Raw genomic sequence first — 11695 nt, forward strand, 5'->3', positions numbered from 1 at the left:
GGGTCCATTGTGCAAATGACTCAATTTTCAGGAAAATATTGAGCATATTTACAAAGATAATGAAGAAGTGAAAGTTCTATTTCCATTCTGCTTTGGCTATAGCCCCCAATTGAACCTTTCAATAAGCAAAAAATTCAAAAGCATTCAGGGAAAGAAAATAGAAAAATAATTGTAAGGTGCCACATAACTTTGATTGATCAGGCAAATAAAAGCAATATAACATTTTAAACATCAACCTCCAGTGCAATAGGACTGGGCAATGTGCCGGCATACCGTTTACTGGAGTTGGTGATTACTGGCTTTCCATTTTGAGAGATTTAAAATCTATGGGTGAAGCGGTTTGTTCAGGCAGCTCTCAAGAGGTGAGCTATCAGGTCCCAGAGATCCTGTGTTAGAGACTCAACCATCATGGAGCCGCGTTGTCGGACGGCTCTCGGCCCGTTTCACTAGGAAGCAAAAATTGTGGTGAAAGCCGCGGAAATAATAGCACTTACAATACAAAAAAAAACCTTTAAACCTAAAGGACTCCAGTGAATTGAAATGGGAGGATTTGAGCCAGTTCAAGACACCTCAGGGAACAAAAGTAGGTTTTTCTCTTTTCTTTGCAACGCAGATTACAGACGTGGCAATGAGACCCGGAGCTTAGGGGAACATTCGCTGCCTCAGTGATACAATCTGAGCTGAGGGAAATGTTCAATATCAAGACGCACTTCACATCCATGGCAGTGAACTGCAGGGAAATGTATACTGTATTTTATTAAAGCAATACTCCACGAAGGGTCAAGCAACACGTGTTTACTGCCTAGATGTTTGGTGGAGCTTTCCTTTAAAGAGGCAGCATAACAATCAAAGAATACGTGTGATGAGGAAATAATAACATATGCATTACAAACATAACACTTGGGCAACAACCTTATTTTAATGTTTCCTCCCGAGTCTTTCCTATTGACATTTCTCAAGGTATCCCCTGATATTCAGTTGTCCTCCACATTTCAAGGATGTGAAAATCACAACTGCTGCTTTGCCGTGACTTCTAACTCCTTTCACAGAAAGGACAATTGTTCCATCAAATCTGTACCCAAACAAATCAGTGATGTCGTACCATTTTCTTTCCGCCCTTTCAAATTCCACCTTTTTATGTGTCTGTTCGAATCCTCCTTTAAACCGAAGCGATATTGAGGTCAGTCACGTGACTTTTCTATACACAGCGCACATCCCGGCCTCTTTGAACGCTCGTCTGACGGCTGAAGACAATCCTATGAGCTTACTGATGCAAATGCTGTAACTTGAATAAATACTTACTTTGAATATTTCAGCTGTTGTTTCTCCCAACTGGGCATGGCTGTATTAATAATTATGACCCTGTGTGTGTCTCCCTCCATCTCTCCCCATGTTTCTCTCCTCTCCCCCAGGAGAATACGTAGTGATGACAACATATTTCCATTTGAAAAGGAAAATTGGCTATTTTGTGATTCAAACCTACCTCCCATGCATCATGACTGTCATACTGTCTCAGGTCTCCTTCTGGCTAAACAGAGAATCGGTTCCTGCTCGCACTGTATTTGGTGAGTGCCAATTTGTGTTTATGATGGTACTTTTTTTTTTTTTTTTTAAAGCATGCACTAAATGATTGATTGAACATGTGCTGAAGCTTTTAAATTATAAGGCAAGACAAAATAAATGAAAAGAGCCACAAACTGCCAAACTATTGGAGGGCTTGACAGAAGTTCCCCTTGAAAACTTTTAATTAAGATAATGGTACAAACATAGCTTGGTGCATTTAGGTGCACATGGGCACACACCAGTAATTCTTTTTTTTTTTTAAACCAAGCTTAACACACAGTATTGACTTTCTCCAGCGTCTGTAACTGCAAACTCTAATCGAAGATAAGTCACAGCAAAATTGGAAAGTATCAAGTGTAGAAAGAAAAGATTTGTGCTGCATCTCTTGAAGAGGATGTTTTGCTGCTTTATCAACTACAAATGCAGCAGCACAGTGTTATTACTCACTCTTGGTCATTTAGAAAGAAAATGTAAAATAAATAACACTTACGATTGAAGGAAAAGCAGTGTTTCTAAAGAGGACACACAACATTTAGCCAAACCCAACCTTCTATTTAATAGTATGCTAATATGTTATTATTCAAAAAGCAGTAAGCTGTGTGTGACACATCCCTTTGTACTGTGATTAATAATAGATTCAATTTGCGCTGCACACTCCAGAGCAGCACTCCTGAACCGAAGCACACACAAGCATTGAGGAGGACACATTGTACAATACAGATGTTGAACAGCATGCAAAGCAAAAGGGCCGTATTCATCACGTCAGGGAGGAGATAAAAGCTAGCGTTTTTATGAATAACCATAGGTCCTTCAGTTCTCCACACACACACAACACAGTTTTACTTGAACCTTGAAAATCATTTCAGTCGCAGGAGGAATTACATTTAGAGGAGCTATGAGTGTCAATTTATCAGTGAGTGATGGAAACAGTTCACAGCAGCGTTCACATCTGGATTTCTTGTTCAAACGGACAAACTGAGCAGCAGATTTATTCTTTTCTGTTGTGTTGATAACATCAAAACGAGATTCAACGCCTCTTTTAAAAGGATACCCTAATTTATATTACAATTCCCGCAGAATTATCAAAATATACAACAGCAATGTTACGCTGTCCTAATAAAGACTACTTTACAAATGTTGGAATATAGTTACCTCATGCAGAATGCAAACACGGACAGCAGATTCATCTCTGTCCTTCATGAAAGTGAAAACTAGTTACCCATCAATCTCTTCGTCACAAATCTTAATTTCTGCCTTATGGTTCACAATAAGATTTTTTTTAGAGCCGAGTGTGAATCTATTTTTCCATCAGAGGAGATAGGTCGGAACAGATGAAGTGATTGCTTTTATGTGGTCGGATGGGCCGCCATTGTCCGACCCACATTTCATCCCCTGCAGCCCTCAATGTAAAGGCAGGATGTGTGTGCGGATTGAGTCTGTTTCCGCGTTCACATGTTGGTCTTTGTAGCCAACCTTTGCACGTAACTCCTGCACTTGAGACGGCTTTCACTAAATGTACCCATGTCCGTTTGAGTATAAGGTGAAATTTAGCATTTTTACAACTTGGGTCTTTTTTTTATTTTATAAATGGAAATATATTCATGGTTCCTTATCATGGCCACAGCTTTATAAGGACCATCTATTGCAGCCAGGAAACCAAACAGAAGCTAGTTCTTTGTCATTTGAACCTGCAAGACTGACCCAGTGTATTTAGCACCATTGGATTTTGTTACTGGCTCTACTGCTTGTCTCCTCTACTACCGATTTCTGATTTAACACAATAGAAATGTCAAGTTAAAGCTCTGCAGTGCAGTGGGCCATATATCAACTAGGGCCGAGTATAACCACTGGTTTCTTGAATAAATTGGATTCCGACTCACAAGGTACTCAGTGGAGTTTTCTTCGATATTGATTCATTTAAAGATATTTCAGTTTTCAATACCAATGTTGCTTAGTTCCGAAAGAGATGTTTAAAACAACTAATGCTGCAAGTTGTACAAATATGTAACTCTATCCTGCTGTATGATTAAAAATATTAATTTTGACATAAAAAATGTTTTACCCCAAAGCATTAATGCACTAAACTGAGTCGTATGTGATAATTCAAGTGCAAAATCTGAAGACTAACATAGTGTAAACAGGGAATATTAAAAGATTGATTTTAGGATTTTATTAATCGATATTGAACCTTTCAAGGAAGATCAATATGAATTGCAAAAATCTATATTTTTTAAACCCAGCCCTACATTCAACATTTATATTTTTCAATGTTACCTTTTCAAATCCAAAAAATGGTTTCAATGATCGAGCTTTATTGATTTCAAACCTGTCTAAATGACATCTTGCATGGACAACCATGATGGCAAAATCTATACAAGATTAGGCCCAGGTTGTAAATAAGATAAACAAAACAGAGCTTTCCTTTTAAGTGTTGGTGCCAAAAAAGGATCCATTTGCTGATGTTTTCATTTTGTCCTCAGGGGTCACCACGGTCCTAACCATGACTACCCTGAGCATCAGTGCTAGAAACTCCCTCCCTAAGGTGGCCTATGCCACTGCCATGGACTGGTTCATGGCCGTGTGCTATGCCTTTGTCTTCTCTGCCTTGATTGAGTTTGCCACAGTCAACTACTTCACCAAGCGCAGCTGGGCATGGGATGGGAAAAAGGAGGGCATGGAAATAAGGGTGAGTGATTCCTATATTTATATATTTATTTTTTTCATTTATTTTCTTTAAATAATGGATATGACACGGCCACACTTTAATGCTGAACATTAATAATCAAACACGTAATCCTACAAAACTAAATGCAATCGTTTTTACCAGTTTTACCTGCAAATTGATTCTTCCTCGTCTTCTAATTTGTTCGCCTTGTTAAAAAATGTGGCACCTTGCTCAGTAAGACCTCATTTTACACCGGAGGAGCGACATGGGCAAATTGCACTTTGGAAACAGTGATAGGAAGTTCCCTCCTTAAAGCAGCCCGGAGTACTCTATAAAGACTATAAAGAGAGCTTTTATTTATTCATCTACCCAAATGGAACAGGGACAGTGGGGCGGAACTGTGGGAGCCGAAACAGAGGTAAAGTCCCAGAGACGCTGGCCCTGATTTACGATGGCAGCATATGTCTCATCCTAAACGCAGTGTAGGCCCATTTTCCCAACAAAAGATGGCCCCCTTACATCTAGTCTGCACTGATTAAAAAGTGAGTGTGCATCATCTAAGATAAATCGCCGGAGGCGGACATCTTTATTTGCGATATCTAATAAATCACAGCTCGCAAATTTGTAATTTTGTCAATAGTCTGGGCTGTTTGTGTGCTGTTTATGAGGACGGTGAGTGACGGTGAGTTTCTTTAAGGGGGCTTTAGCCTACTCAATTTAAGGAATGGTTTTATTTGGAGGAGGCAAGGGTGTTCTCTGAAGTGCTGATGATGTCACATAAATAAAACCTTATAACTCCCCCATAACAGTGCTTAATTGAACATGATTTCTATGATGTTTTATAAGTGATCACATCAAATGAAATATTAGAGGCATAAGAAGCCATGAGCAAAATTAAAGCAGTCCGTCCGGTGCTGAAATACTCTGTAGCTTCAAGGCTAATTTTTTACATAATGAAAGGAATAAATTATTGTCCGATTCTCATGATTGACAGAATCAGGTGTCTGTGGCCTACTGTGGTTTGATTGATGAGGCTGAGATGTGGACTATAAAGTATGTTTTCTTCCTGTCAAAAACAGCTTACATCTCCTAAATAATAATGAATGTTTCGCCCGGATGATTTTTTGAGGTCAGTTCTGATCAGATCCTCGCATGGTGTTGAGAAGATGCCAAACAATGGCATTAAATCTGAATTTTGTGTTCAATTTGTAGAACCAGTGGGGTTTACAAAGTCACGCTGATAACTAACAGCAGGAGAGCTGGCAAACATCACCATATATTGTGATACAAACTGTGCAAGAACAAAGTGCAACAATATCTATAACTTAATTTCCTTGCTCTATAATAAATTCATTTATTTTCCTTTTTTTTTTTCAACACGGGGGAAAGTCTAAACTTAGAAAGTACTATTTAGTAGAAACCTGGTCATGATTGCAGAACAAAAATTGTGGAATAATGAAACAAATAGTACAACGTGAGCAGACTAAGGTGATTAACTACTACCGTACAGCAAAACTAATTATAATAGATTTATTCCTAAGGGCATTTTGTACTCTCACTGGATCGGCACATTTGAACAGTTCTGGCAGTATATAAAAGAATAAAAAACTACATTAAAATGATGGCCTTCTGGGTTTGGTGTTATGCTTGCTAATAACATGCAAATCACATTAGAAATGGTCTTGTATAGTAAATAGTAGCCAGGTAAAAGCTGCTGTTATAGCTCCGGAAATGCTGGAATACTTCAAACAGACACGACATAGGGAGAAATGTATTTTCTTCTACTGAGACAGACTGCCATAAATCTATTTTCCGCTACTAATGTACAAACTGTTTGACACAATCAGTACATTCTTTCCCATTTTAGTTGTTTTTATAGTTTGACATTTGGTCCTCTGAGTGATTGGCAGATATACATATTGCTGCTGTGGAACTTTTCAGTCGGTGAGGATAATTTGCTGCGCTACATTGCAGCAGAGTGGAGGGTTTTCCTTCTTATTTTTTTCCCCTTCCTTTTGATGCCTCGTCTTAATGGCAACAGCCTGGGCTGCGTTCTCGGGGGCTGTGCTGAGCATGCAGTTGTCATGATAGATAAAAAAGAATGGGGTCACAGAGGGAGACGTGGCGCTCCCATCACACCGCCTGCTAGAATGAGCTACTGGAAAGCAAAGGGATCAGAGTACACATGCTTTTTTCCCCCTTTTTGACATATTAACGATAAGAAGAACCTATAGGAGGAGAACCTATACAGGGGGGAAAAAAGAGTGTTTTTTCAAGAGAAGTTTTATATCATTAAGTCCTTTTGAAAATACCGTCGTCAGTCACCAGAGGCAGCGTTTCCGTCACCACCCTTACTGGAACCAAACATTGACTTCCCTCCGGCTCCTTCTTCTTGCAGGACTGAAATGGTGAGCTGTAGTCGAGTCAATGTGCACTAATTTCCATGGCTGGTTATGAAGTTGCTTTGCCCTTTTCTCTCTCTTTCTCTGTCTCTTTTGTCACACAATGTTCTGTTTGACAAGTGATCTACTTAATTAGCGCTCGCCTCGCCGGCCGAAGGTGTGCTTATTACAGAAATGAGCCCGTGGGAAGTTTGGTTGGAATGAAAGCCTGCGTATTCTCAGCACTCCACGTCACATGATCGGACACCACTGTGTTAGTTATGTGCTGGTTTCATCAGCAGATGCAGGAGCACTGGCTCATCATGCAGTGGGCTTCAGTGCTGGAGCCAAAGGAGAGATCAGTCTGTGTGCAGTCTGCCTCACACCTGCAGCACAAACGACTACATCTGCAGACATCTCAACAATAGTTGTGGGAAAACGGGAGACACAGCCTGCCATTATTTCCAGCAGGCACATTCCAGCATAACACTGATGCTCGTATTTCTGAACGACAGGGAAGTTTCAACAGCTAACTTGAACTAAACTTTTTATGAACGGAAAGTCATTGTATTCTGGTGGGAAAACAAAACACGGAGCTGCCATTTCTTGAAGCCTCGTTATTTCCTTTTTAGTTACGTTTCCCACCAGGGATGCGACGATGTAGGATTTTTTTGTGGATTGCAATAAAAAAAACACGAAGGTGAAGGTGATTGTGGTGAATTTCCCTTATCGGGATGATCGTAAATATAATCGCGAGTGACTTGTAAAAGCTGTCAAGCTCCCCATCTTGTAGAGAAGTGAAAAATAAACATTATAAAACAACATTTTTGGATGATTACCGGGATAATATTGTGACTCGCATTTAGTTGGGGCAGTATAATCAGGACATGAAATTTTCATATCATCCCATGCCTATTTCTGTTGGAGGTGACGTAACGCAAGATTATTTTCTTCTTGGCTAGCTTCCTCTGACTGCTGTTACTAGGAATAACCCTTCTAATATGAGGTGGTTATATCTGACCAAACAAACACAGGATGCAGAGGTTTAGGTAACCTGTTACACACAACCTGCAGTAACAAGATCCACCGTTTCAACGACCAGTTTTACAAAAACTTTGGTGCCACTACGATAAAACACCACAGGGACATGAGCAGGGACACCGTGTCTCCTTAAAGCCTGCATGCTCATACGCCCACATGCTCGCATCAGATACTTGAGGCTATTAAATATGCCAACACCTCATCTCCACTCTTTGACTGTCACAAGGTTCAGTTACTCGTGCACACTGGCCTCCTAACAGCGGGACACGGCGAGGCACGATTTACCCCAGGATACTCACACCCATGAAGAAATTCTGATGCAACAATTTGCAGAAGTTGCAAAGACAAGGTCAATAGATGCATTGTATTCGGGGGGGGTACTTGTGCCTGCGGCCACCCAAATGACTTTGAATAGTGCGTAAGAATCTTTGGCCTGAGGCCGTGTCACATTAGGTTTGTCACACACACACACACCACATGTGGTTTCCCCAATTATTAGACCATATAAATTACTACAGGAGGACAGCTCAGCTAAACAGCGACAGAAAATGACTTTGCTCAGCTTGTTTCGTTACTGGGCAAAGAGCATCTTTAAAGCCAAGGACTGAAGAAGAGTGCTATGATTGAGGTCATAGAACCAGTTTTAATGGCCAGTCGATTTTTCCCGCTGATGCAAGCCATGGCTGTGATGGAGGAGAATCATGGTGGTGTTGGATGTGAAGGAATCCATATCGCAGGACCACCTCGGGCAACGTCTCACCATTTCTCTGCTTAATGCAATCAACTGTCTGCAAGCTTTGTTAAGCTCTCCACGACCCTGGTTGCTTTACAGAGGAGCCTGAAGGAGCATCCTCCTCTTGTCCTCCTGCTCACTCGAGGAGGAAACACCGATAACACAGAACGCATTTCCTCCTCAATCCGACTTCCTCCATCACCTTGGACAGACAATCTGAAGCTTCACCACCTCGTAACACCATTGTGTCGTCTGCTGCTAATATTATTCGGCTGCTTGTTAAAAAGTCCCTGTGCATCAGATGCTGAGCAAACTGTAGCGTAGGTCTTGTCACGTGTTTCTGCCCCCTTTTATGAGGTTGTTTGAACATTGAGGATAGAGACAAAATAAAACATTTGGTGATGAGCTGTGTGCAGAAAGAGATGCAGCGTGAAGGGGGGTGGGGAGAGGGGACATTAGTTATGCTAATTTAAGAAATGGAGTTAAAAGGAAAGGGAAGCGAAATTAAATGAAGCTGAAAAGGTAGAGCAAAAATTAGAGCTGGGCTCAAAGCAAAAGTGAAAAAAAAGGGAGCATTGAAAGGGAAACTCTCTGTGACATGACACGCGCCACTTTAGTTGTGCTGCAGATCTTAAAAGTGGCCACAGCGGGGATGAATGGTGTGAAGGAAACTACCCAAGTACAGGCTCAGACGAGTGCATGCCACACAGGAAACTTAAACTGTGCCCGGTGATCAATCTCTGTGCCCTACTTGTTCCCTCACATTCACCGGGAGCACTCCACGTAGTCTTTTAGGCCGATAGGATGCTCAGATGGTGCAATTTAGCAAATAAAATCCCGTCTCCCAGTGCTGATTTTAATATGAAATACGGTCTAATGATTTCTCTCTAGTAGCTGGCAGTTTCTCCAGCAGGCTTTATCACACAAAGCCTTTGTCTCGGTTGGTTTTATCGCAAGCTATTTGTCTGAAGAGGCTGCTCATTGATACAGTTTGTCAGACAAGTTTTCAGGACCTGCGCTGCTATCGCTACTGTTAGCAGCACCAGACGCCGCCCCGACCCGGTTCTGCAGTGATGCAAATAATAGAGCGCTGCAGGGGTGAACATTTTTTGTAGGCCAACCCAGAAGTCAGCATCGCACAAGTTCCCTCGACAAAAGAAAGCCACTGAGATTTTTCTCCATTGGGTGATTCCTTAAAATAAGCTCTGTGGCGAGCAAATGTTTATAATGCATGTTAATTCAGCGAGACAATCGTCACAATGAAGACCGCCTTTATGATTTTGGAGTGAATATAAAACATCATGAAGTAAGAAGCTAACTACACCACAGTAATATGACTTCATGTCACCATCACTAAGATAAAGGCGGAGTAGTGTTTGGTGTGATGACATTTTGTAGTCTTATTTAGCCACTTGTTAGCAACCGTGAGGGTATTAACCGATTTACTCCGTTTCATAACGTAGAACAAAACGTTCAAATCTCTTACGGTTGTATTGACCACAGACCTTACTCGGGTATCTAACCAAAACCCATTCAAAAAAATAAAGTTAACTTTGAGGGAACTGTGCAAAAATGCTGACTCATTCTGGGGTTTTAGGATACCTGCTCCACTCTATTATTGTTCCAATTTCTACAATCTTAAAATTTTACCAAACTGATCATTTGGTCGTGAATTTTTGTCATGACCTTTTTTTTTTTTTTTCTTTCTGCAATCCAGATTTGTATGATGCAGATTTGAATTGACATTATTAATAGTGTAAAATGTTCAAAAGTACTTCCAGCTAGATACTGATGAATAGAGTATGTAAGTTGGGTAATTTTAATATAATTGGTAAACTTTTTTTCTTTTCTACTTTTCTTTTCAGGAACCGTTTCAGGCTAACATGGCCAGGATTAACGATATGGTTAGGCTTTTGTTTTGTTCTTGTGTGTGTCGTGTCTCGTGGTGTTGCTTCTATTTCCTCTTCATGAGTTCAAATGGAAGTATTGTTCAGTCTGGTGCTTCGCTCCTGACAACCTTTACCTTTACTGCCTTCTTCCTTTTCAGAGAAGAGAATCTTCGACTTTGTCCAAAAAGGCAAACAACACCTTCAACATTGTCGGAACCACCTACGCCATCAACGTGGCTAAAGACCAAGGTTTAACGACCATTTCCAAGAGTGCCAGGGAGGCGGCGGCCAAACACCCCTACCTCCATAGAATGGATGACCCCTACACGGAGGCCAAGAAGTCCTACAACCGTGTCAGCAAAGTGGACAAGATCTCGCGCATCATTTTCCCAGTTCTGTTCTTCATCTTCAACTTAGGCTACTGGGCCACATATGTCAACAGAAAGCCCGCTATCATGAAGGCAAACAACTTAAACTGATTTAGCATAGGCTTGATCCGGGAGGTAGACAGGTTCGCAGGAGGCCAAGTCCATTACATCTTATCGTGTGTGTGTGTGTGTGTGTGTGTGTGTTCTCTCTGTTTTTTGAAGAGTTTGATATGTTGCATCTGTATAGATGGAAGGCACATTTTAACATACAGTAGATTCACGTGTAGTAGTGGACTTTGGAGGGAGCACATTCTCACCTCAGACTGTGTTTGTCCCCTCCCCGCCCCCCCACCCCACACATAGCTCTGGCCCTATCCCCTAATGTGAGTAACCAAGTGTTGATTGCTTGCCGTTTTGTAGAGTAGTCCAAATGTGTGTTTTCCTATGTTTTGACATGTTTGCGCTTTGCTTACAATAAGTTAGAGCAAGCATGCGTTTGAGGTTTCCATTGTAGCTCATTACCAATGATAAGGTTTTGACACATCCATCAAGTTAGCATGCATGCACACACACACGCACGCACACACGCACGCACGCAGACACACCATCAGAAAACGCCAGAAGAGCCATTCGTCGGTTGCTTTACTATGCCCCGTTAGCTGGGGGCAGCCTGTATAGCTCCATAGGAGCATCATTAATAATCGTCAGTGTCTGGCCTTCAGCTCGCGCTGAATCTCAACAGACCCAATGCAGTATCGTCTGGAATTGCTATCGCGTCCCATGGGGCTGCCTGTACATTTTCTAGTCCAGTGGCTCTTATTGTTTTAACTGGCTGAGTGTGCTCAATGACAGAGAAGCTATGTGCCTTGGTGAATACACACATGATAAAGAAGAAAACAGGCTTCGACATGCTCACATTTGCATTTACAGCACTCATATGCACAATGGTCTGTGTGTGTAATATATATATATATATATATATATATATATATATATCACATGCAAACATACACTGGTGTCCACAGGCTCCGTGCACGGCCGTACCTGGCGGTGCC

At 41.3% G+C, this 11695-nt stretch overlaps 1 protein-coding gene across 2 annotated transcripts in view; it reads left to right on the plus strand.

Annotated features, from left to right (window-relative positions):
* Positions 1–10915, plus strand: part of gabra3 (gamma-aminobutyric acid type A receptor subunit alpha3) — a 77122-nt gene extending 66207 nt beyond the window's left edge. The window contains exons 8-11 of one of the 2 annotated variants that reach the window (XM_084029800.1): positions 1413–1565; positions 4044–4249; positions 10249–10287; positions 10431–10915. In XM_084029800.1, the coding sequence (XP_083885926.1) occupies positions 1413–1565; positions 4044–4249; positions 10249–10287; positions 10431–10751 (719 nt within the window). In that variant the 3' untranslated portion in view covers positions 10752–10915. The remainder of the gene's footprint in view (positions 1–1412; positions 1566–4043; positions 4250–10248; positions 10288–10430) is intronic. The other variant, XM_084029801.1, reaches the window with a different exon arrangement.
* The last annotated feature ends 780 nt before the right edge of the window (positions 10916–11695 follow it).

The sequence above is a fragment of the Eutrigla gurnardus genome, assembly GCF_963514095.1.
Source record: "Eutrigla gurnardus genome assembly, chromosome: 15".
Taxonomy (NCBI): Eukaryota; Metazoa; Chordata; class Actinopteri; order Perciformes; family Triglidae; genus Eutrigla; species Eutrigla gurnardus.